Source organism: Solanum dulcamara, chromosome 3 (genome assembly GCF_947179165.1).
Source record: "Solanum dulcamara chromosome 3, daSolDulc1.2, whole genome shotgun sequence".
NCBI classification, from domain to species: domain Eukaryota; kingdom Viridiplantae; phylum Streptophyta; class Magnoliopsida; order Solanales; family Solanaceae; genus Solanum; species Solanum dulcamara.
Window position 1 is genome coordinate 79,188,417 of NC_077239.1, and position 25,817 is coordinate 79,214,233.

Consider the following 25,817-nt stretch of genomic DNA (forward strand, 5'->3'; position numbering starts at 1 on the left):
TGAGATCATTTTTTAAGTGTCTGATTATGCACTATCAAAATTAGAATATTTACTTATCGATTAAGAATAAATTAAACATCTGCTTATGTATTGTACCAAAAAAATAGGAGCATAACCATGAAAATAGTTAGTGAAATTAGAGTGCAAGAACTCAATAGCTTGCTTGTGTATTTAAATGAGACAAAAAAAAAAGGAACTCAACTAGCTTAGCAAAATCGTAAAGGGAAAGGAGGTGACAAAAGAAAAAAGTCTGCAAGAGGTATCGGAAAGGATTTGGAATGGAATAATTTCCGAAAGCAGAATTGAAATCCTTGGAGAAGGGTAGTTGGCAGAAAGTATCGAAAGTCGGCCGCCCCGCTAAAACCCTCTTCCATTTGAGTTTTCTCCCGCACGAGACAAGGTTATGACATAGCTTAGTGCTAGCTCGAGCAGCGAGGCTTACACCCATTCGTGCCGCTCTGGTACGGCTCATCGGTCTTCTGACGCTCTCTCTTTACGGTCGGTATGTAGAATCGTTTGAGCGAGCAGAACAACGGAGCAAAGTGGGCTGTTTGAATTTTGACGCACGAGATAGCAATGACAAGAGATTGACCGATTGAGAGTCGAAGCGGATCGATAAGCAGAACCGAAGACCTACCAAATTTCAAAATTATAGGTGTTAATTGAGTTATTTTAAAAGAGCTTGTTATGAAAATATTGAATGGTAGATGTTTATTTATTACTCACATAGCTTTTTCAAGAAACTTAGATGTAACTTATAAATAGTTTTGTAATTAATTTTTTGGAGAATTAGCTTACAAAGAATCCTGCAATTAAGTAACTTCTTCTCGAAGAAATTTTCAAGCAGCTTATAAATAGTTTACAAGTAGCTTTGCAATATCTTTCTCGATCTTTTGGTTAAGATAAAGGATAATATAGGTTCTTATCGGTTTAATATCTAATATGTGGACCATTGGTCCACACAATATTAACTTAGTTTTAAGGGGAAGAGTTCATTAATGTAGATTGTAGCTTGCTACCTGGGCTCTTGCGCGCATGCGTTGCAACACTGGCCGGACGCACCCCACCTTGACCGAAAAAAAAAAACTTCTTAGAGTAGCAGCTTACAAAGTAGTCTATAAATAGCTTTTATTGAAGAAACTTATAAACAGCTTACAAATAGTTTGCAAGTATTTTGTCATTGTCTTGCCTGCTTTCATGCAGCCTATTTAAACTGAAGGAGAATGCTTATTGTCAGCTTCTTTTCTCTATTTTTATCCGAGTCTATCTTTCATTGAGAACCTATCCCTTCTATGGTATCCACCTTCAAACAATTTCACTCTTCCCAAGCTTCTTTGGCTACAATTATTGCTGCTGTGTATTTTTATTATATTTGTTGAAGGATGGGGAGTAGTGAAATGCCATTTGTGATTCATGTTTTCACTATTTACATGATAAAAGTCATTTTCTCATTGAAAAGTAATATTTTTCAAAAAATTTGATCACTCAAATATGAGGAAAAAAATTATTTTTTTTTGTCAAACACAGCCTTATTCCACAATAATTTGATTGTGTTATAACTATTTGTTCACTTTTGATTAAAAGGGCTTTTAGAACAAACATTTTATGAAATTGATATAAATTTAATTTCTAGCATGGATATGTAATTTTATAGCTTTAGTGAATGCATGCTTTTATGAATATGAGAAGTTTAAAATTAAAATTATTTTCAATATAAAAATGTGTCGAAAAGGAATATTATTTAGATGCTTTATCGCCCAATTTACATGATTAAGGTGAAAATATGTATTATTTAACTAAAATTTAATATTAAATGTTACTAAGGTACATGAAAGATGTAAAGCGTATTTATAAGATTGATATAAACACAGAATTTGAATAAACTTTTTCCATGAAACATTTTAAGAGGAAACATAAACAATCCAAGCATAATTTGTCAATCTTATTCTTAAGACTAGCGTATAAGTTTCTTATTCTTTGGTATTATTGGTCCTTATAAATAAGGGTATCAAATTACGTACCAAACTTAAACATCACCTGAAAGTTCATAAATGCAATAAGTTCAATGAATCTCAAATGTTTTTTTCTTTTCGAAAATCCTGAAAATTCGAGGTCTCTATTTTTTTGGATGTGCACACTACTAAAAAATGGTAAAACAAAGACGGAAAGAAAGCAATGGACTGTGTCAACGGTAAAAAGCGACGGACAAAGGGACATCATCCATCGCTTATATTTTTTATTTTTTATTTTAAAAAGCGACGGACAGTGACTCTATGTTCGTCACTTTTTTGGCGGATTTTTGCGTCAAAAATATTTTTAATTAATAATTAATTATTTAATATAAACGGCGACGTCGTCCGTAGCTTCCGATAAAAATAATTATTTTAAATTTAAATTAAGCAACAGAGTCCTTCGCTTATTTTTAATTTTAATTTATAATATTTTTTATGAAGTTTTATTTTATTATTTATATTTTTTTTAAAATAGCGAAGGGCGGCGTCGCTTAGTCCGTTGCTTTTTTGGTCAAAATTTGGTCAAAATATTTTAAATGGAGCGACGGACTTTGCGATGCTGTCCATCACCCCCTACTAATTATCAGTCACAGCTTCTCTCATTTTTTTATTTCGTATATTCTCTAAACTCTCTCTCTCTCTTCGATCCCCTCCCCTAAACCCCGATCCCAATGACCACCCCACCCCCGCCGCAGCTCGCCGGCGTCTCCGCCGTCTTCGTCCCTCCCTCTCTCTCACGTACTCCGTCCGACCCCCTCTCTCTTCTCTTTTTCTCTCCTTGTTAAACTTAGTAAGGGTTTTATTTTTTTGTAAATTGAGAAAAATTTGAATTGTTAGTTAGTTTATTTCATTTATGTTGTTGAATATATGTTGTTAACATAGTCAATTTGTAACATTGATTGTGAATTAGTGAACAAAAAGTTATAGTTTTGATTTTAGAATTTTACGTTGAATTTTGGTATTTTGAATTAGTTAGTGATTTGAGTTTTTTTGAGTTGGAATTGAAGTGTTTTTGAAGTTATAAAGTTATTAACATTGTTAGTTTGTATATTTAATTGTAAATTAGTGAATGAAGATTTTTGGGTTTTAGTTGAATTGGATTTTTTGAATTAGATTGTAAATTAGAGTATTTTTTTGTTTGAATTGAAGCGTTGTTGAAGTTAAAAGTTAGATTTAAGAAGTAATTATAGAAGTTAGAAACCTAGAATTTATTTAGAGCTTCTAATTACAACTTAGAACTTAATCATAACCTGTATTGAATTTAGAACTTTAAACTTGCATTTAGAACTTGAACTTTAGGCCGGATTTTTTAAGTTGAACTTAGAATTTTTTTTGGTGTAGCATTTACTTATTTGAACTTAGGTTGTAAACTTTAGAAATTGTGAATTATTTATATTTTTCATGACGTTATTAACTTTGGTTTCTTGAATTGTGGTTTTTAAGAATTAATTAAATTAAAACTTTAGAAATGTTGAATTATTGTAGGATATATGAACTTTAAGTAGTGAACTTTCAACTTAAATTTTGAACTTGAAATTTAGGATTTTTTAAAGTTGAATATTATGATTTTTTAACTTGAACTTAGATTTTAGAACTTGAATTTTAGGATTTTTAAAGTACTTAGAATTTTTTTTGGTTTGTATAAATTCTCAACTTTAGATACTTGAACTTTAATTATACTTGAAATTTTAAAATTTGTACTTTAACTTAGAAAAACAACTAACTTGAACTTTAGAAATGTTGAACTTGAAAATTCTTAAATTTTTGAAGAATATGCTCGTAAACTTTAAGTTGTGAACTTTGAACTTGAATTTAAAACTTGAACTTTAGAATTTTTAAGTTGAACTTTGAGATTTTTTTACTTGAACTTATATTTTAGAGCTTGAACTTTAGGACTTTTTAATTAAATATTTAGAAATTATTTTGGTTTGTAAAAATTCTCAACTTTAGATACTTGAAATAAGGATACTTGAAATAATTAATTATGATTGAATATTTTTGTACAAAATTTTAAGTATAGGGTTACAATTTAATTAAATATTCCAATATTCGACGTCGTCAAGCCCACTACCACCAACCCCTCCATCTCAACCCTAATTGAAAAAAGTCGAGGTATTTTTTCCTTTAAAATTTTAATCATTGTATATATTAGATTTTTTTTATTGAATGTACAACACTTGCATTTTGCTTAGGGTTTGTGTGATTTCTTAGGATATGTTTGAATTTTTAGAGTGTGCTTTAGTGATAAAGTATTCGTTTAGCATAAGTGACAACATTAGTTGATTTTATTGATGACAAAATTAATTTTCTTGCAAGATCAATTTGTGACCATCCAGTATTGACACTTAGCTTTGATTTGGTTTATTTGTTGGAATTAGTTTGTACTTTAATTGTCCAAAAGAATCCAACTTGCACTTTAGAAATGTTGAATTATTATAGGATAATATATGAACTTTAAGTTGTTAAATTTGAAAGACTTTAAAACATTATGACTTCATTCGTTTTGAGTGTTTAATTATGTTCGTTATGATGTATATTGTGTGTCTTGTTGGGTGGTTATTTGTGTTGGATTGAATTATATTGATTATTATAGAATTGCATTTTAATTGCAGGTGGGCAGCAAAAATCTACTTTCTGCTGTCAAAAATGTTAGAAAAGTGATGGACAAGGTCTTTTAATCCGTCGCTTTTCTGAAATTATTTTTCAATTTTTTTTTAAAAGCGACGGACAGGGACCCTATGTCCGTCGCTTTTTTGGAAATTTTCAAGAACACCAAGAAAAAAAGCGACGGACAGGGACCCTATGTCCGTCGCTTTTCTGAAAATTTTCAAGAACATCAAGAACAAAGGCGACAGACAGGGACCCTTTGTCCGTCATTTTTTATTTATGTATTTTTTAAAAAAGATAAATTTAGGGGCGACGCGGTACATTGCTTTATTAACAGCGTCGAGCAAAAAAGCTACCGAAGTGTCTGCGCTGCTTTTCCGTCGAGTTTGACCAAGAAAGCGACACAGTCCATCGCTTTTTTGTGTCATTTTTTGACAGTTTTTTAATAGTGGCATCAAGTAAATTCGCTCCTACGTAATGACTTGCAAATCACATGAGGAAAACCTAAATTCAAATGTTAACTTTATCAAGTTTAAATTTTGAATTAAGCTCTGTCTATAGGTTCTTTAATTTAAATAGTTTGTACCATACTAAGGTACCTGTAGTAAAAGGAAAAGAAACCATCTTAATTTCGTGATTCCAAAATTCTAGCCAACAATTTGGAATAAAATACCTAGTCCTAACTAGGTTGCTTTGCATCAAAAACCACCTTTTATGTAGTACAAAATGGCAGGCAACACACACCCCACCCCCTAGTCCCCCATACTAAGGTTATTTTATCCTTTATAACCAAACAAGCGAGGCGTGCAAATTCAAAATATGAACATTATGGGAATCGAATTAAATTTTTTGTCATAACTCATTTTGATTTGTTGGATTCGAAATCTATATTTTGTACTAGGTCAATTTTTTAACATACCTATTCAGTGTCCGAGTCAAAATTATTGAATTTGAATGAACTCGTAAGTTACACACTAGATTCGCCCTATACATGTATATGTATAGTCATTTAGAATTAAACCTAAGAATGTGACCTAGTGATTAACGAATTGGATTGAGAACCATGAAGTCTGAAGATATATCAACTCTCAGTGAATGCAACAAAAAAAAGTGTATGTGATTCTTTTTATTTTTGGCCAAGTCTTGATGGACATAGTTGCTCGGTACTTGTGTTGGTGAGAAGGTTAGCAAATACATCGTAAAATTAATGTTATACCAAAAATAGCAAGCAGACCTATCTAGGGACATCTTCCTTTTAACTTATTATAGAAATATTCTATTTCTTCCAATACTAGTTCTTGAATGAAGTGTATATATCTGAGCAATATATATTATTGATGATAGGAATCAAGACTAAGGTTGTACATGTTTGTTCTTTTAATTAGCATTATTGAGATAAATATATATATTCCATGGCATTGATGTGATGGTTGTAAATTGTAAGCAAGGTTAATTTGTGTGTGTTGTTCATGTCAAAGACTTTTAATTCATACATGGCTGCATCAATGCCAACAATTGTGGAGATTGGCATCTCTGGAGCCTAAAAGGACACTGATTTCTAAGATGAAATGATTTTGTGATTCATTCTTTATCGAGGTTTCTTGTTATTTTTGCATACGATTCGTTTATATTTCACAGACCTAGATAGTAGCTAGGCACTTCCATCAAGATTTCATTTTATATGCCTAGTTAAATTGGTCCGGACATACTTTTAATATGATATAATATTTTTTATTTTTTTAGTCAAGTCGTCATGAAGAAGTATATATTACAGAAAAGTGACTAGACAGAAAATGACTCACTTGCAGTCTATTGAAGACATGAATGTATAAGAGGTTATGTAAATCAAGAATTAGGATAAAAAGGTAGTAGGCAGTCGTGTAACATCTAATTTCCCTTTTCTGTATTATTATCTGTCCTATCATGTTATCTTATTCTTCGATTTTAGCATTATTTGTTGTTTTCTTTAATTTGCTTTTCTTATCGTAAATTTGTTGTTGGTACAATTCTTTTTTTATTATTTGGCTTGTATTTATTGTATTCTCTTTCCTTACCTGATTTGATAATTTACTTGAACCGATGGTCTATCAGAACTACTTTACCTTTGCAAGGTGGAGTGGTTGGCTGCGATCCACTTTCTCTTAATTCTACTTATAAAATTACATTAAATATATAGTTATGATTATAGTCAAGTTGACACGATTTTTTTTCAAATGTGGAACTAATTAGTACACAAAGCCAATAATCTCTTCCTTTGAAACTAAATATCACATGGCTCATCATCGTTATTTATAGGTTTAACTAAAGATTTACTATATGTCACTCACATGATCATTCAATTACTTATGGCTACCAAAATTTTTATGCGCACTTCTCCAAACTACGGGCAATTAGATAAGTTGACCCATAGACAAAGGTAGTAGGCTGTCCTGTTTCACGTCATCACTTAGCTATTTTCATACCTGTCTCGCAAAATCATTATATATATATATATATTATTTTATCTTTTAAAAAAATATAAATAAATTTTGTCGCTATACATTGTTCGCGCATCTAACCATAGATTTAATCTATATGATAACAATTTCTTTTACAATAATATTGCAAAGATAAAATAACAAATATAGTAACGGAAGTTTACTGCACCGAATAATTATTTTTTACTTAGGTTTAGAATTCAATATTGGCCCTTTCCTTTTCCCAAAGAGTGTGAATTCAAATACAATACTGAAAATATAAAAGCATGTGCTAATTTGTCCCAAAATCTGATATAGAGATAAATAAAATATTTTTTTAAAAACTATTAAATTGGCTAGACACCGTTTTTATTTTGAAAAATCTTTTATATAGAAATATTAATGTACAGGATACTTAGCTAAATTAATGTAGACCAAAACCTTTTTTCCCACTGCTGTAGGGAGAAATTTTGGTTGAACAACATTTAGTGCATGCCTCTCACATCTTAGAGAAAAGTAAAATGCTAATTAAGCTGTTGATTCTATTTAGCTTTAGAATATTAGAACACATTAGAACTTTGTTGATTGTTCCCTATGCCCCCTTATTGTAAAAGAAATTAAAAAGTTTTCAAATGGACTTAACCAAATGAATCAAAGATAATCTTAGTACATATCAAAGCCTTAAATATTGTCTACTGTATCATTGATCAATTGGAGACAACTAATGCCTTCTTTGACCTTTAGATTTTGTTTTACCATGAAATGTATAGTATGACTTAACAATCAACATTAGTTGTGATGTGATAAAGATGGTTAAGATCTCTTTACCTTAAATTATCGAGTTTGGAAGACTTGTCAAGTTTGAATGACATTTGCAGGATAAGGTCATGCTTGTAATAGTTCAAACATACAGGTTATAAATATGAAACTGCCAAGCCTAACTTAAGACATAGATATTAAAAGTTTTGAATTAACAAATCAAACTCCAGACTCGCACAAACAATATGTCAAATATCTAATACAATTTCAATAAATCTAAAGTTAATTCTAAAATGGCTAAACTAACAAAACTTGTATACTTTATCTATGACTTAAATAACGATCCTCAAATCGACTATCTTTTTCTCTTGGTGCAGTAATACAAAATGTCATGATGACTCTTTTCTAGGTCAAATTTGTTAGAAGGGGTGAAAAAAGAATAAACTTGAAAAGAGGCATATCGGGTCGGGTCGGGTCGGGTCCTACCATATCCCATTAGTATCATCTGAAACCCTGAAATAAAAAAATTCTCTCCTTTCTCGGTCTCACTCTGCATCAGCTCCTTCTGTGCTGCTTAAACCCTAATTCTACCTCTTTGCCTTTCTCTCTCTTTCCGCAATGAACTGTTCAAGTAAGCTTCGCTCCCTCTCTCTCTCTCGCTATCTACTTTTTTTGTTTTTTTTAAGCATATTTTCCATTATATAGATCTTTTCTTGTGTCTCTGATCTATAGTTTTCACTGTTTTTGTACAAATTTTTTTTGCTTAAAGTTTCCGGCGAGGTGCCGGAGGATCCAGTGGTTTCGAAGAAGTCCGGACTACTTTTCGAGAAGCGTTTAATTGAAAGACATATCTCTGTGAGTTTATCTCATTTGTACAAAATACAACTTTTATATTTTGTTATTTACATTCATTTTATAGTTTACCTATCTATGTTTGCTGTGTTGTGTACCAATCCGTGTTTGCTATAGAGACCTATCTGTAATTTGCGTTAAATTGACTAATACATTTGTCAGAATATTAAACTCATTTTTAATGCGTGCATTGTGTGTGTTCTTTTGCTAGTAGGATTTTTAATTTGATTTGTGTGGTTGATTTTGTGGTCAATTTCGAAGAGAAAAGGTTTTGTGCTGAGCTTGTCTTATGCAAAATAAATATAGGAAGGAGAAACTTTGACAGTACGTTGTTAAATACAAATGAACAAACTGTGTTTTAATCTCAAGCTAGTTAGGGTTGGGTTGTATGATCCTCTATATTCATTCTTTCAATTTGTGTCTGTTTCACTAAAAAAACTTAGTTGTTCATCTTTCATATATATTTTATCCAGTATAAATTTTGAATCGCTGGTCTCTATCTTCCCCCTCTATGCTCCTCCCCTAATGGGTTCCATAGTAGCTAATAGAAACTTAAGCTGCGCCAACTAAGGCTTTCGTGAAAAGTGAAAAGGTTGAGCAGAAAGATCATCATTCATGTAGCTTGATTGTTGGAGAATTTTCTAAATCGTCTAGTGGGAGTAGTACCATCTTTTTTCTTTTGGGAGGGGGGGTTTAAGTGGTATTTTCGACCTCTAGCTGAAGGCAGCAATATGTTCTCTAGTTTATATGTGTTTCTTAATCTTTTTGTCTTTTTGGTTGGTGCAGGATTATGGTAAATGTCCTGTTACTGGAGAGCCATTGACGGCAGATGACATTATCCCTGTTAAAACTGGCAAGGTAGTACTGTATGAAAATTATAATGTAATTTGCTTCTAATTTTCCTCAGTATTAGCCATCTGGTATGATCTCAAATGGGTTTACAACGTGAAGCTTACTGTTATTGGTACTTATTGCAGATAGTTAAACCCCGACCTGTACAGGCTGCTAGCATTCCTGGGATGTTGGGAATGTTTCAAATAGTACGTGTTTTTGATCCTTGATTTTCTGCTTCCCTTTCTAAGGTTTGTTTGCAACTTAATTATATGAATGCTGAGGAACTGGGCTACTCAAATATCATTTGCTAAATTATGTTTCTTAATCATCTCTTTTGAAAGCACTTCTCTGAAGATTTACCTCTTGAGTGTTCTGTGGGAAGATTTAAGCAGGTTTCTCTTGATATGCCCCTTATCTCTCAAAATTATTTTAAAAATAAAATAAAAAGGATTGCTTAAGTATTTGTTTTGATCAGTGTTCAATTAGAATGTGGCATGCAGCTCAGGTTAAAATCATTATCTAGAAATTATCGTCCTAGCTTAGTTCTCGAATATTCCCAATTAAGCCTTTGACATCATTACATATGATGAACAAAATTATTTTGCTAAATTATGTTTCTTAATCATCTCTTTTGAAAGCACTTCTCTGAAGATTACCTCTTGAGAGTTCTGTTGGAAGATTTAAGCAGGTTTCTCCTGATATGCCCCTTATCTCTCAAAATTATTTTAAGAATAAAATAAAAAGGATTGCTTAAGTATTTGTTTTGATCAGTGTTCAATTAGAATGTGGTATGCAGCTCAGGTTAAAAGCATCATCTAGAAATTATCGTCCTAGCTTAGTTCTCGAATATTCCCAATTAAGCCTTTGACATCATTACATATGATGAACAATTTCAGCAGCATGATTTCTAGTGCATTGTTGACCTCTTATTCTTTAGACTAATTGATTGTTTATCAAATAGTGTTCTCATCACTTAATCCTTTACGTGGTGCGACTACTAAACAAATTACCATTTATCTTGGAGCATCTGTTACGTTGATGCTTCCTCTTAATTTTTATTTTTTTGTCTAGTAGGAATGGGATGGTCTGATGCTGTCAAATTTTGCATTGGAACAACAATTACATACTGCAAGGCAAGAGCTGAGCCATGCTTTATATCAGGTGAAGGAAGTGGCCTACATAGTCTTTGAAATCATATTTGATAACATAGTTGCAATGATTGGTTTTCTGAAACTTTGAGGTCTTAGGCAGTATGGACATTAGGGCAGCCTCATAGACTATTGATGAAAGAGGAGAGAGGAAGTACAAGTTGAAATTTCTGAAAGCTAGGTGGTGCAAAGTTAGAAGTTCTCTTTTTGTGCTACTTTTTCAGTTGTAACGTCATTTATTTTTTCAAGCTTTCCGTTTTGTATAATGAGAATTTTTTAATTTTATGGTAAAATCCAGTATCCTCTAACTCCCTTCCAGGGACCTCAACAATGGATCTTTCCACTTTTGCTCCTTTTATGACTCAAACTCCAACTTTATGTTGGAGATTAGGGGATCCTTATTTCTTACTCCAAGCTCTCTCTCTCTCTTTTTGATGACAAGGGAAACCCCAGCCGTTACCCTTTGGGTGCGCACAGGGTAAAACCTCCGCTCCTATGCAATAGCTCGCACATAGGAGAGGTAACTCGCATTAGGCAAGTCCAGTGCGACGAGCTCGACTCAAAAGGCAAACCCCTTGCTTACGCTGGCAAGGGGTTTTGAACTTGAGACCTCCAACATGGAAGTCCCAAGCTCAAACCACTAGGCCACCCCGAAGCGTCCAAGATATCTCTCTTTTATCATAATGGAAACAAAATTTAAGCATAGCAAAGAAATAAGTAGTGCCCTATTGCCTGTAAATTGACATGAGTTATTCTTGTTTGACATGAGTTCTCATTTAAAGAAAAACACATGCAAGACTGTTGTCTGTTAGAGTCAAAATTGAGTATGAATTAGCATCCTAAAATTTGGTATTGTTGCTTCTTGAGCCAATAATCAGGTTCCAGATTCACTTTACATTTTCATTTTTGTCTTCTTTTCTATTTTTGTCCTGTCTTTCAAATCCAGAGTTCCCTCTTCTCAATCTCCAAAATTGACATCTGGACAATTTTCTCCCGGTTCTCTCGTTGTACATTCTTGTAGTAGCTGCTTGTCCATATTACATTGTTCTGTCTGCTTCGTCTAGTACATGCCTTGCTAATTTCATGTCTTATCTTGGCAGCATGATGCTGCTTGCAGGGTAATTGCAAGGCTGAAAAAGGAAAGGGATGAGGCAAGGGGGTTGCTTGCCCAGGCTGAAAGACAAATACCCATGGCAGCCACTACAGCTGTTGGCACTACTGCTGTAAGCAATGGGAAAAGAGGTAGTTGTTTTTATTCTTTTATATGTGTCTTGTACCATCTTCTTTATCCCATACTTATTATTCATGTTATCAACTTGTATCAATAGTTGCCGAGGATGAGGATATGGGCCCTGATGGAAAGAAAATTCGCCCTGGGATATCACACTCTGTCATTGAGACTCTTACTGAATGTAATGCTGGTCTTTCACAACAAAGGAAAAAACGACAGGTAATATCTACTACACATGTTTGGAGAGCTTTATAAGTAGTAATTTTCCCTCATTCTCTTCTGATGTTGCATCACTCCTTTCTTTAGACTAATGTAAGTAGGTGTTATATGAGCACTGTTCTTCCTGCCGCTTCTCCCAGTTAGACGAAATATGATTATTTTTCACTTTCTTTTCCCACCTAGATACCGGCAACATTGGCCCCTGTGGATGCTGTGGAGAGATATACCCAACTGAATAGTTTTCCTCTTCACAAAACCAACAAACCGGGCATTTTGTCTTTGGATATTCATTATGCTAAGGTAAGTTCTTTCTTCTGTTTTTTCTGTGATTTGTTTTTCATTATTGTTCACAAGGCATATGCAGCCAAAATCTGTTTCCTGGACTTGCCATGTGTACTTATCCAATGCGGGTGTATGAGTCTGGAACCTGTACTTGCACTTTTCCTGCCAAGTATTATTATAATTTGAAGAAGTTGCGTGAAGTACCGATGCCCATGTCACACCCGTTTGACACATCTGTTGACTCAAATGAAAGATCCACGTAACATAGACTAAAATATATTCCCATTAGCTAATATGAGTCATTTGTTTTGAAACCTCTGCTTTTAGTACAGTTGCATAAAGTTAATAGCTATTGCATAATAGCCTTGCCATTGAAAGTTGTCTTTATAGCTACATAAATATTGAGTGCTTATCTAGATACACGCGATAAATTTTTTGCTTTTGCGTGGCATGACTGGTTTCACAGAAGTATTCCTATGGCTATCTACTCGGAATATGAGCTAGTAAGTTAGATCTAGAGCATGCTCATACATCTGCATTATCACATTAGTCCAAAACAGAGGAATAGTTTTGTGTTATTATTTATTAAGAGATTCTCTTGATAAGATGAAATTTATCATTGATGAGAAAGTCAATTGTTGCGGATATTCAATGATCCGTGCCGCTTGATTCTTATGCTTTCTTGTTTTCTTGATGCGTATTTATGGTTGAACTACTTTCAGCATGTCTAAATCTAATTTATGTTTTGTCAGGACATAATTGCTACTGGTGGTGTTGATTCAAATGCTGTGGTCTTTGATCGACCTTCAGGACAGATCATATCAACACTAAGTGGTCATTCAAAGAGGGTCTGTCATCTTATTGATACTTACTTTTCTTGCTATTGCTTGATAATTCATTAGCTATGTTTCCTCAGCAAGAATTTCTGTCTCAGTAGTTAATTTCATAAAAAAATCTGTCTCAGTATATTCTGCTTTTATAGGTTACCAGTGTTAAATTTGCGGCTGAGGGTGAACTAGTGGTCTCTGGTTCAGCAGATAAGGTACACCTGATTGTTTCTCTAAGTGCGAGTTGAACATGCACTTCATCTATAATCAATAGTAGCCTTCATCTTCTTGTCTTGTTAACACTTATACTTTCTTTAGTATGTTATCCCCTTCTATGGCCGGTTATGTGCTACTTTTTTAGAAATACTGAAAAGCGTTCACTTGTAAAAAATATCTGAACATGAGCCAATTATATTAGATGTCTCAGTAAGGAGTTTCTTTAAAATTTTGCCGCCAAATTTACCCCTGCTATGCTTCCAAGAAAATAATGGATTAAAAAAAAGGAAAAGAATTATTTTGATTAAACATTTGTGTTTTTAATGGTTGCTTTGCCTCTTCAGTTCGAGCCTTCTAGGATCAGGTCTGGTTAGAAGTAGGATTTGGAAGTTCTTAATATGGCAGCAACTTTAGATTCAAAGGTTATTGTCATTTTAGATGGGTTTGGCACCTCGCTAAGTAGTAGAAGTATGAACAGTAACTCTGGTGTTGTTTAATACACAGTTGCATTCTTCCTTTGATGTTCTACTGAACTGTGTCACTGAGTTTTTGCAGACAGTTCGTGTGTGGCAAAGTTCTGAAAATAGAAATTATGACTGCAGGCATGTCTTGAAGGATCATACAGCCGAGGTAATTTCATATTAAAAACTTGTTGATCAATACTGAAAGTACTGATATTGAAATACCTTTTTATTACTGAAAGACACAATGCTGGTAATTGTCCTGCTTGATTGCACAGAACTTGATATTGATTCTGGAAACAAGCTAATGAGTTTGCTGGTGTTGATCATCAATCTTGGTGTCCCATTCAGCATTCCACTTTTTTGGATATTTCCTTTCTAGGCTTAGATATGAGAATGATAGAATAGATCATTAAGCAGTGAATGATGGAGATGGAACTAGTTTTTTTTGATAAGGTAGACGAATCGCTTCGTTGTACTAAAAAAATGTATTTTTCAATATATACCTATGTATTAAAAGAGTAGATCGATAGTACAAAAAATGGTTTCAGATCCGAAATTGCTAGATCTTTTTTTCCCTGAGAATGGTAAGGTTGACTTGGGAATATATCTGCTGCTGTATCAAGTATCAAAGAGAAACAATGTATTTCTTTTGTCCTGGGAGTTTGTCTTTACTTCATGTTAGATTTAGTTCTTTTGTCCCGTAGACTAGTTTTATAGTGAGCTTCCACTTCTTGAATGTATTACATGCATGCCTTGAAAAGTTTCTCCCCATTCTGCTTGAAGTAAAGAAAACAAAGGGAAAAACATTTTGCAGTAAACAGGGGGCTAGTGGGATATTTCAAGTGGAAATCAATGTTATGTTGTCCTGCCTTCAAATATAAGTTTGCAGACCCTTGAAATTGCCTTCACCCTTTACATTTTGACGTTACTTCATTTTTAGGTTGTTGCTTTCAACTGAATATAGTTCATTTTCAAACCCTTTAATCAGTGATTTTACATATTCATCTATTTACCAATGATTGCAGGTGCAAGCTGTCACTGTCCATGCGACCAATAATTATTTTGTTACAGCTTCTCTTGATAGCACGTGGTGCTTTTATGATCTTTCTTCTGGTTTATGCCTTACACAGGTTGCTTTTCCCTCTGGCCTCTCATTCTCAAGAAACAATGTGTAGATGGTTGGAGCCATCAATCAACTTTTATAAACTAATTGACTTGTTAAAAAAAATTTCATATTGTAATTCAGGTAGCAGATGCTTCAGAATCTGAGGGCTATACTTCCGCAGCTTTCCACCCTGATGGTCTGATCCTTGGAACAGGGACTTCAGGGTCTCTGGTCAAGATATGGGATGTGAAAAGTCAGGTCTGTTTGCCTCAAAAGCAGCATGACTGCTCATTTCATTCCTCTTCTTCTATCCAAGTATTCTTACTGTTTGTTTTCTGTTTTTTTTTGGGGGTGTTTCTCTTCAGGCAAATGTTGCAAAATTTGATGGCCATGTTGGGTCTGTAACTGCTATTTCCTTTTCAGAAAATGGTTATTTCCTAGCAGTGAGTATTTCAATACTGAATTAAGCTTTTGATAATCTTCCTTTCATCAGCGTAAAGCTATTTATGATTGAACTTGTGACTGATATTTCCTTTCTGTGTTAATAATCAGACTGCTGCCCAAGATGGTGTTAAACTTTGGGATCTACGCAAATTGAAGAACTTTAGAACTTTCACTCCCTATGATGAAAACACACCAACTCAATCAGGTATAAATTAACTGCATTCTACTGAAGCAGGACAATGAATCCATGTTACGAATGAAAGAAGCTTTGGTAGTTCGTAAAAAAAGATATTTTATTGTCTGCTTGAGTACTTTCGGAAGGTAATTTTTTTTTCATGGATTACTGTATATTACAGCATACTAGCATAGGACTCACTGTCGGTTATGCGAATTTTTTTTCATGGATCACTGTCTAAGAAGCGTTCACGTTAAGGAAGTACTGTATGTTTTGAGTATGCTATCTCAGGTTTCACTGTTGTTAATGGGCCATTCCCTTTTTATAGTCTGGTAGCTGACTATTTCAGAAGTGTACTTCAGAGCTTCCATTTTTTACACCGTTTGCATATTGTGGACAACTCAGATTCCTTTTGAGTAGTGTTATATCAACTCTGTTGTACCTTCATCTTTCGGGATGATGATTTAAGCTACTTCTATTGTAAATTAATCTTCTTTAGCAATTTTATGTGCATCTAAGATCGTCTAATGTTTCTGCTTCTCCTGTTACTTTGCAGTGGAATTTGACCATAGTGGAAGTTATCTTGCCTTAGGAGGCTCAGATATACGGTAAGACATCTACACAAATATATAGAATCTGATACTTCTCATTTTTCTTGAACTTAAAAGAAGTTCCTCTTGATGAATCCCAAAAGACTTCAGCATAGTTCAATACTCCCTCTGGACCACTTGTCACATTTTTGGGTTACACACCCCTTAAGAAAATGTGTTTTGATTATCATACCCTTATTTATTATCTTTAATGATTTAAAATTCTAATCTCTCTTCAATAAATTAAAAGAGAGTTAATCCAAGCAATCACAATATTGAAGTATGTGTATGTGCTCTTCACTTAGGTTTTCTATGCTAATTAGTCAACGTTTACTACTTCCAAGAATAATTATTACTAAGGGGAAAATGGGAAGATGTACTCAATTATATACTGGTTTTCCAAAATAACTATTTTGGTCCATTTATTTATAGCAAGGACGACAAGTAAAGTGGTTTGGAGAGAGTAAAAAAAACAGAAAGAAACCAAGAGCCTTGGTGGATTGTTATCATTGTACTTTGATTACCATTATTTTAATTGCCACTACATATCCCTTGTTTAGGATCCCTGGAGTTTTCTTTTTGATCTATTAATATTTACATCATTTCTTTTTGTGCTGAATCAGAGTTTATCAAGTCGCCAGTGTCAAGGCTGAATGGAGTCCCATCAAAACCTTCCCTGACTTATCAGGCACAGGTATTGTGTTTCCCCTCATTTTAGACTCTAAAATGTGCTCTTGATAACATATGTTGCACATGTGTTTATAAAGGTAATAATAGTCGTTGCTATCATCTAATGCAGGCAAAGCAACATGTCTGAAATTTGGCCCAGATGCAACGTACATAGCTGTTGGATCTATGGACCGTAATTTAAGAATATTTGGGCTGCCTGGTGAGGATCAAATGGAGGATTAGGCTCATTTCCAGCGTGAAGCAAACAGCCGATGCCACAGCTTTTGCCTTTGCATCTGCTGCAAGATCACAGTGCTAACTTGAGGGCAGGAGGTCGATTGGTCCCGTTCTTGAATATGTAATTCTTCTGGTTTTTGCTAAATTTTGGGGTGGGCAGGCTAAATAGACATACTGCAAACTTGGGATAACCAGAGTTTCTTTGGTTGTCCCACTACCAGCCTTGGGTAGTCTGTTGTATCATTCTTGTGTAACCATTGCCCGTCCTGGAAGCAAAACTGTGAATGGATAATGATCAGTTACAGTACATTGAGATGACATGTTTGTAGCTATAGTAGATATTGCATTGCATTAAAGATTTCTGTGACATTCATGTTACCAATTTATATCATTGCACTTTTTACCTGATATTTTTCCGTTCTGTTTCGAATTCATTGTTGTGTGCAACTGTAGCAGGTTTCTGAGACGAGAGTCGAGACTAGCATATTTGTTTTTGGAGAATGAATAAAAAAATTGTGAAAGCATTCCTTATTGACATCAGCATCACTTGAGGAGCATATTTGTTTTTGGAGAATGAATAAAAAAATTGTGAAAGCATTCCTTATTGACATCAGCATCACATGAGGTTTAGTTGATGCCTTTTATACAGCATTCCTTATTGACATCAGGAAAACTTGTGGGTTGCTATATATAAAATCACAATAATCATACACTAGAAAGCCTCCCCTGGCTGGAAGGATCAAGAATATCTACATACATAACTCACAATTGCTAGACACTCATTCCTAGGCTGCAATTCGCCCATATACAGCAAGAAGCCTCAAGGATTATAAAGGAGGAAACTGCTTCATGGACATGAAAGAATAAATAATAGTGTATTAAAAGATATAGCTAACAAAAAAATGAACCAAGAAAATTTAGGCTTGGCACGAGGAGGGGAGGTATCGAGATGAATGCGCAAAACCCCATAGCTGCATCAAGAAGAAACAAGACATTGTCAAAGATTTGGTGATAGAATGTCAAATAAATTTATTGAAATATTTCATCAGTCTGCTACCGGAACATACAATGTCTAGAACACATTCCTAGTGACTAATGAGTTCAGAGACAATTTCTTACAAAGTCATATGATTATCTTAAGCTACAATCTTCATTCATAAGAACGTATGTTTGAGATTTGGAGCACATTATTTTGACTTCTACAAACTGCCCAGACATTTGAAATAAATTTATAATAATCTGTTTTCCTTACAATTATCCGTCCTTGTTTCCCTCAAAAGTGCAAATAGGAGTAATACATCAGTTAAGCTCGTTCTTATTTTTGCGGTATATGTGCTCTTCCGCATTAGTTAAACGTTAACTCCTAGAGTGTTGGTTCTCAAAATTGAAGCAACTAGGAATCTCCAATTCTCCTTAAATCAGTCAATTAACAATGTCTAAGTCTGAAACTAGGAAAGCTCATTCACACGAATCCTTTATACCTACTCTACTCTATTTAGGTCCATTTCATATCAATATTGTTAAATAATATGCTTTTAAAGGAAAATTAGGAGTTCTATAGATATAGCACTGATATGCAAGTTCCTAACCAAACAAAAAAGACTCATCCCAAACATCAAACCCAATGTGAGTATAATAACAACAAATAACTCAACATTAATCCTCATCAGAGAAGGCGAGGAATTTCTCCTTTCATTGACACAAAACTATAAAGAGTCATTGATCTACATTTAAGTACTGGCTTAAGCACACATAGTTAAAATACAAATGATACGTAAATATGAATCTCCACATTTATAGGTCTATACCTGCACAGACACCAAGTGCTCAAGTACACACTCTCTCTCTTTAAAACAAGTTTTCTCCCTAGGAACTATTAGGAGGCATAAATGAGGATCTACTTAAATCAACCTTTTTTGGCTAGGTTTCCTCTTTGTCTAGCTCTCTCTTTAAGTTGGTAATACATCGATACTCAGATAGATTTTTGAAACTAGATTGGAAGTAGAATAATAAATGGGCACAAAGACAAAGCGTTAATAAGAAAATTACCTCAACATTCTTCAGTTCAAACTCTGGATCATGTGCCAAAAATGAGTTCCCAAATGTTTCACAAGGTCCACTGCTGCCAGATAACCTTCGCAGAATATTGGAAATGAGAAAGGAAGAAATTTACAATTTGCAATTTGCAAGCAACAAGGTATAGTGCAAGGCAGAGAAACTCACAATTCACTGTCCAAGCTTAAAGCACAATTTCCACCTCCTCCAAGTGCCAGGATATCATTCAAACACAAGTGAAAATACCTATTGGCACCTATTCCAAAATGGCAACAGTTTAGCTTATGTCTGCACGGATTACTTCAGATCGGGACTCTTGGGATTTTCTACAATTAATATACACCGTTTGTATCGTTGCATTACATGTATCATAATGGGTAAACAAAGTTCATATTTTATGTTAACTTCCAACACAAAAGAGACTGAAAGATAGACAAGTTTGGATGTGTACTGAGCAAGAAGATTTATCATACAAAATGCTTAACAAATACATCACCAACCTCACTAAGACACTGAAGTTTCTTTTCTTTTATTTTGTATTCGGTCCCCCACAAAGGTAAGGGGTAAGGTCTGTGTACATCCTAATTCCTACCTTTCCCAAACCCCACTTGTGGGATAGGGTCTACACTGGGTATGTTCTTGTTGTTTATTTTGTATTTGGTCGTCAGCTAGCCATAACATATGTTAAAAACAATTTGAACTTACTTTGAATAGACTGTTAAGAAACTCTATTTGAATTAACTCTTACTACTACTCTCACCAAACAAAAAGAAATAAGGAAAGAGAAAAAAGAGGGAAAAGATCATATGTGGAGATTGAAAGAATCTCATCAAGGGCCACAATAAAGGATTGGACCAGGCTTTCAACTAAGTGAAAGTGACTTAATTTGCTAATAATTGTCATTTGTCAGAAAGGACTACACTTTTGAGATATGTTTATCACCTCAATTTGCCAGTGACAGTAAGAAGTAAGAAGCAGTGTACGTTTTTCATCAGAGAGACTAACTACGTTGTAAGGGGGGAATTAGGTTCCTTGTAAGAATGTAACAACACAACATAGTATAACTTCCAGAAGCCTTTTCCTTTCTTTTGAGCAAACAAAAAAAAGGACTTCTGAATGTTTTAGTGTGTTGCACTGTTTAAAGCAAGCCTTTGACATACATCTTTGATTCTATGCTTGGTTAATTCTCTTGTAGATAAGGAAGTAACAGAGGGGAAGGAAAAGTGGAGAGGTAAACTCAGTTTTATAAATCTCTCCTAAAGAAGAGAGAAAGAAGGAAGACATCACTTTTACATAACCTCCAACCATACCAAAAACTGGAGACAGTTATGAATTATGGAAGTAAACCACCTTCCTTCTCAGAACTAATGTAGTATAAAATTTGCATGGACTACATTGAAGATAAGCAGCTTCCAATCAGTTGTAATAGCGTAAAATACTTTCAAGGGATGCAATAGGTTCATCAAGAAGGCCTCTATCTTCAACCATAATGGATAACTTTCCCCAAACAAATCATGAGTTTAAATAACCATAATAACACAATGCAACAGCTGGAAGAGCCAGTTTCCATAATGTTTAAACCAATTGACTTGTGTATTTAATTGTGAGAGCTCATAGTTAATTCATCCACGCAGTTTCTCTCAAATGGAATTTTTCTATTACTGCGTTTACACAAACTAACAATTAACAAACACCAGACAAATTTCTTACCTGTTGGTCTAAATAACCTTGGTTCACCATATAGAGTTGTGAATACAAATGATTGATTTGTTCCCTGTTGCAATAATACAATAATCACATTAGCATTAAAAATAAAACCAATGCTCAATGAGAATGGAGAAGGCAGACATAGGCTATTGCTTTTTAACTCTTCATTTGAAGTAAAAGGGGGTCTGAAACACTTTACTTGCACCAAGTCGATTACCAAGAGTAAGATTAGACCAGAAACCAGTGGTTTTCTTTTTTAACATTACTTCGTCATTAGATTGTATCGGTTAAAGAAAATTAAATACTGCATGTGTTTGCTTTCTTACTTGGTACTTCCTCTTTGCAGTAGGTTTTAACGGTGCCTCAAGCAACCCACCAAACACAGCACCCTTCTTATCACCAGTAATCTGACACAAACATTATAAAGAAAGTTCATCTTCAAAAGAAAGAAGAGATCCTTTAAAAATTGCTATAGAAGTCAGGAATGCATGCCCGGCAAATATTTGCAGCAATTTAGGTGAACATACCAGCAAGCAAGGGCCAGAAATATCAGCACTCTTGCGAATTAGAGTACGGAGTGATATACCGTGTCTGGCCGTACTGCCCTTCATTAGAATGAACAGGATAGATATTAATATTCAGGATACTGAAGTTGAAATAGACGTCGTAGCAGAAACTATTTTAAAATCAAGATTACCTATATAACAAGACCCATTGACAACCTTTCACTATATTAGGAAGGGAGGACTGGAAAAAATCATATAAATTTGGAGTAATGAAAACAGAATCAGTGGTGAGATAGGCCAGTGACTGCTCAAAACTGTGTCTATCAGGAGCATCTTCAAAAGTTTCACAACCGCTGGCAATGCTCCCAGCAGAAGTAGGCTCTCCATTATCATTGTCTGCATTTACTGTCTCCTTCATCACACAAACTGAACTCCTGATGAAGCCATTTTCACTTTCTTCTGGATGAATATCTGGTATCTCTTTGTAATATTTGTGAACCTCAACATCATCCAAAGGTTTATCGCGCAACGAGAAACTTTTACTTCTCCAAGTAAAAGAATGTGATTGAAGTGGTTTGACCTCTCTTCGATCTCTTATATTCGCAAAATATGTTGATGGTAGAAGGAAAGATAGTATAGATGTTATAGATTTACCCTCCTTAGTATATGGCCTGGCCTAAACACAGAGAGAGGTAATAATGTTACAAATAATATGCACTGGATAATGATAACGACAATCCTCTATCAAACAACAAACCTCCTAATGCAGAAAAAGGAAGGGAAACAATGTAGATCTCAATTTTTGCTCAAATAAACAAATATCCTAAATTACAAAAGAATTAAAATAAGAACATTGTAGCATGAGTAGTAGCTCACTTTCCAGCAGGAAATCCAAACTCTATATGAATATAATTCAATCAAATAGTACATCTGACGAATGCTACTCCATTTAGTGACGAACTGCGATAAACAAACTTGAGCTTGAATATCCAGTGTGCTTTCTTGTAAACTTTTGTTCTCATTAATATATCAAGTACTTCATATTTTGCAACTGCAGAATAAACTACCATGAAACAACTAACTAAATCCTTCGATGCTTTTGAAAGTTTTCACCTTTTCTTTTTGTCATCTTATTTTCCTTTTTTAGTTACTTGATTCACTTCATATACAAATTCCTTAGACATGATATATACTTTTCATCATATTTGCTTTTTGTTTCAGTCACCTATTTCATGCTCATGTTTAGAAGATGAAGGTAGCAGAGATGAGGATGCTCAGATGGATGTGTGGACATATTACGAGGAATAGGAATAGGAACAAGAACGAAGATATTCGGGGAGCAAGGTGGGAGTGACTTCCGTGAAGGACAAGATGAGGGAAGCTAGACTGAGATGGTTCAGACATGTGCAAAGAAGATGCGTGGATGCACCAGTTAGGATGTGTAAAAGGTTGACAATAATGTGTGTTCAAACATGTGCAAAGAAGATGCGTGGATGCACCAGTAAGGAGGTGTAAAAGATTGGCCATAAAGTGTGTTAAGAGAGGTAAGAGGTAGGCCAAAAAGAATTGGAGGGGTGATTCAATAGGATATGACTCACCTCCACAATTGACTAAGGACATGACCATAGATAGGAAGGTTGATAATATGGGTACAAAGTTAGTAGGTAGACAAGTATTTTAGAACCTTTAAGGGGAAAGTCAAGAGGTTAGTCTTCTTGCTACTTTCTCTTCATTAGTAGTAATGCTATTTAGTTCGTCAGCAGTTTTTTTTTTTACTTTGTTTTATTATAACTTGTTGCTTTCTTGGTTGTGTCTATCTTGCCTAGGAGGATCTATTGGAAACAACCACTCTATCTCACGAAGTTAGGCTAAGGTCTGCATACATCCTACCCTCCCCAAACCCCAACTCCACTTGTGGAATGACACTGAGTATGTTGTTGTCATAATTACATGCTCATGAGTAAAATCCTTCAACATCATATAAAGTTTTCATCTTTTATTTTTATTTTTTTAGTTACTTGATTCACTTCATATACAAATTCCTTAAACATCATGCACAAACTAATCACCCCAACTGATGGATCACCAAAAAGTTAACATTGCCAGCAAAAACAATTAAATTACAAAGTACAAAACTTTAGCTTCACATACAGATCATAGGCAAAAGACTTATAACCAAGAACCAGAACCCACAATAAGATTCAATATCTTAAATTCTAACAGAGAAAGAGGAAGAAAAGAACCTGAGGTTGTTGATCAACAGATTTAGAAGGAGAAGCTGAAAATAAACGAGAAAGCTTCTCAGAAACTGTATCCTTTATGGCATACATATCTTTCTACTTGTTTTTCTTCGTTTTAGCCAATTACCCAATTCAGAATCTTTGAAAAATTGACAATAAAAACTGAGATTTGAAGGGTTAATTTAAGAAACCCAAATCCAGAAATTTGTCGAAAAGGGCAATGTGAAAGCAAAAGGGGCTGTTTTTCTTGGATTTTTGCGATCTTGTTGTAGTGATCTGAGAAGGTAGGAAAAAAAAAACGAGAGGAGTAAATGCAGAGCACCGACGAACGAATTATAGCAACAGCTGAAAAATATAAGATGAATCGACAAGATGTCGATTTTTTACGAAATTTAAAAAAGCTGCAAAAATTTGTAAATTGGCTTTAAATTAAAATATGTGGAAAGATAAGAATCATAATTTTTCAAACGGATTAAAAAAGTAATAATACAAACAAATTAAAATAGAAAAAGTAATTTTCTCTAATGTGAAGACTCTTTATATGTATATTGAACTATTGATCACATATTTCTTATTTAGTACCAGGTTTAAAGTTCATATCATTCATATATAATTTTATATGTAAGATTTTAATTCTTTCGTGTTTCAATAATATATGTTAAAGAATATAAAATTTTATTTATTAGCTAGATGTTTGAAACCTTTTAGGTGTAAATTTTTGTGATCCTTGCTATGTTAGTATTTTGGTGATTATTTCAATTTTGAGGCATGTATAATTTGGATTAATAAGTTAATAGTCCCTTAAATATATTTTTATGTTATTTTGATTTTAAAAATTTATTAAAAGTGAATATTTCTTTTTATTTTGGCCAAATATTTTAACATACCTTGTCTATTTGTTAGATTTGAGGAAAATTGTAGAAACTTAACAAAAAATATTTTTTAAAAAAACTGAAGAGTCACACCATCGAATTTATATTCCGCTTTTATATAAAATTTTAACTCATTAACATAGTTAATTTGATGGTTGGCGTGTTTGTTTTTTTTTATAAAAAAATTATTTTATTTTTGTGTTTTGAAGTGTCAGGACCACGATAGTGACAATAGCAGAGTACATAAAAATGACAAAACATCTTCTAAACCTTATTAGTAATCATAGTTTGAGTAATATTCTTGTCTTCTACTTCAATTTTCTAACAAAACATTCTTCAAAAAGACAAAATATAATATTTGAGAATTATATTAAAAAGAACCTAAAGAGAGTCACTTGGAGCGTATGGTATAGAAAAATTATTGTGATTAAAATCATCAATGTTCAACTTAAATAAGAATAAACAACACCAACACGAAATACGATGAAAAGAATGAAATCTCTTTATTTTTAATAATAAATTTTGGGTTCAAAATTAAAAATAGAAAAATCTCCAACAACATATTGAATATATCTCCTATGTTATTCATTCATTCATTTGAATGCTAGAACATAAGCCAGATGACAGAACAGGAAGACCTACTAGAAGTGTCATTCATAAATAGCCTAATATTCAAATTGACTGAATGGATCGTTAGTCGTTACATTCAGATATGTTCAAAGACCAATGATTATTTAAGTGAATTAAGACCTTTACATGCTCTAATACCATATTGAAGTGTATAACAAGTTCACAAGAGTTTAAATAATAGAACTGACATATATTTTATTTCCTTAATTATATTTAATAAGCTTTACTTGCACAAATTTGGAATAGAAAAAAGAAACAAACAAAGAATCTTTGAGGATACTATTTCTAGTTACTGTTAGAAGCTAATCTTTCAAATCTTACCAACTTCAAGTAATATATATATATGCAGTTATCACATGATAAAGATTGGTTGCCATAACTATATAAAGCCATTAATAAAGAAATTCTGCTGTCTCGTGCCCATTAATTCACTATATTTATTCAAACTCCATTAAAGAATGTTCAACTTCAGACAACCAATACAAAACAAATATACCATGAAACTTATTAAAAATTTCAAATTTCAAAATCTTGAAATTTTACAGTGTTTTTTTCAAAATATTATTGTACTTTGGTCAAACTTCCACAGTTAATCCATGTTTACCCCCCTCTGTTACCTTGGGAATATTTCTTAACACTTTATGAGTTGTTGTTTTTTTTGTTGGTTTTTATAACCATTT

General features: G+C 33.5%; 2 protein-coding genes and 1 non-coding gene across 3 annotated transcripts; 2 read left to right on the forward strand and 1 right to left on the reverse strand.

Moving 5' to 3' along the window:
• The first annotated feature begins 876 nt into the window (after window positions 1-876).
• Window positions 877-1,067, forward strand: LOC129883767 (U2 spliceosomal RNA). The gene has a single exon (XR_008765920.1). It is a non-coding gene; the product is annotated as a U2 spliceosomal RNA (small nuclear RNA).
• A 7,286-nt stretch (window positions 1,068-8,353) lies between these two features.
• On the forward strand, window positions 8,354-17,535 carry LOC129883182 (pre-mRNA-processing factor 19-like). The gene is made up of 18 exons (XM_055957782.1): window positions 8,354-8,465; window positions 8,604-8,689; window positions 9,473-9,544; window positions 9,664-9,726; window positions 10,595-10,681; window positions 11,769-11,910; window positions 11,997-12,118; window positions 12,302-12,418; window positions 13,153-13,248; window positions 13,383-13,442; window positions 13,999-14,073; window positions 14,933-15,037; window positions 15,154-15,270; window positions 15,378-15,455; window positions 15,565-15,661; window positions 16,188-16,239; window positions 16,845-16,915; window positions 17,021-17,535. Exons 1-18 carry the CDS (start codon window positions 8,453-8,455, stop codon window positions 17,131-17,133), a joined length of 1,566 nt encoding a protein of 521 aa, XP_055813757.1. The 5' UTR covers window positions 8,354-8,452; the 3' UTR covers window positions 17,134-17,535.
• Window positions 17,536-17,636: 101 nt separating this feature from the next.
• On the reverse strand, window positions 17,637-24,021 carry LOC129883183 (uncharacterized). Its single transcript, XM_055957783.1, has 8 exons — window positions 23,639-24,021; window positions 21,587-22,071; window positions 21,417-21,489; window positions 21,216-21,296; window positions 20,893-20,956; window positions 19,351-19,438; window positions 19,177-19,261; window positions 17,637-18,098 (listed from the first exon to the last, which is right to left on the reverse strand). Exons 1-8 carry the CDS (start codon window positions 23,723-23,725, stop codon window positions 18,045-18,047), a joined length of 1,017 nt encoding a protein of 338 aa, XP_055813758.1. The 5' UTR covers window positions 23,726-24,021; the 3' UTR covers window positions 17,637-18,044.
• Between the last annotated feature and the right edge of the window lie 1,796 nt (window positions 24,022-25,817).

Coding starts and splice junctions, on each gene's coding strand:
- LOC129883182 (XM_055957782.1), top strand. Junction 12,119..12,301: donor AACAAAGGAAAAAACGACAG/GTAATATCTACT, acceptor TTTCCCACCTAG/ATACCGGCAACATTGGCCCC. Junction 13,249..13,382: donor TAAGTGGTCATTCAAAGAGG/GTCTGTCATCTT, acceptor CTGCTTTTATAG/GTTACCAGTGTTAAATTTGC.
- LOC129883183 (XM_055957783.1), bottom strand. CDS start 23,725: ATGTATGCCATAAAGGATACAGTTTCTGAGAAGCTTTCTCGTTTATTT. Junction 22,072..23,638: donor CTGTTGATCAACAACCTCAG/GTTCTTTTCTTC, acceptor CTCTGTGTTTAG/GCCAGGCCATATACTAAGGA. Junction 20,957..21,215: donor CTGCAAAGAGGAAGTACCAA/GTAAGAAAGCAA, acceptor TTATTGCAACAG/GGAACAAATCAATCATTTGT.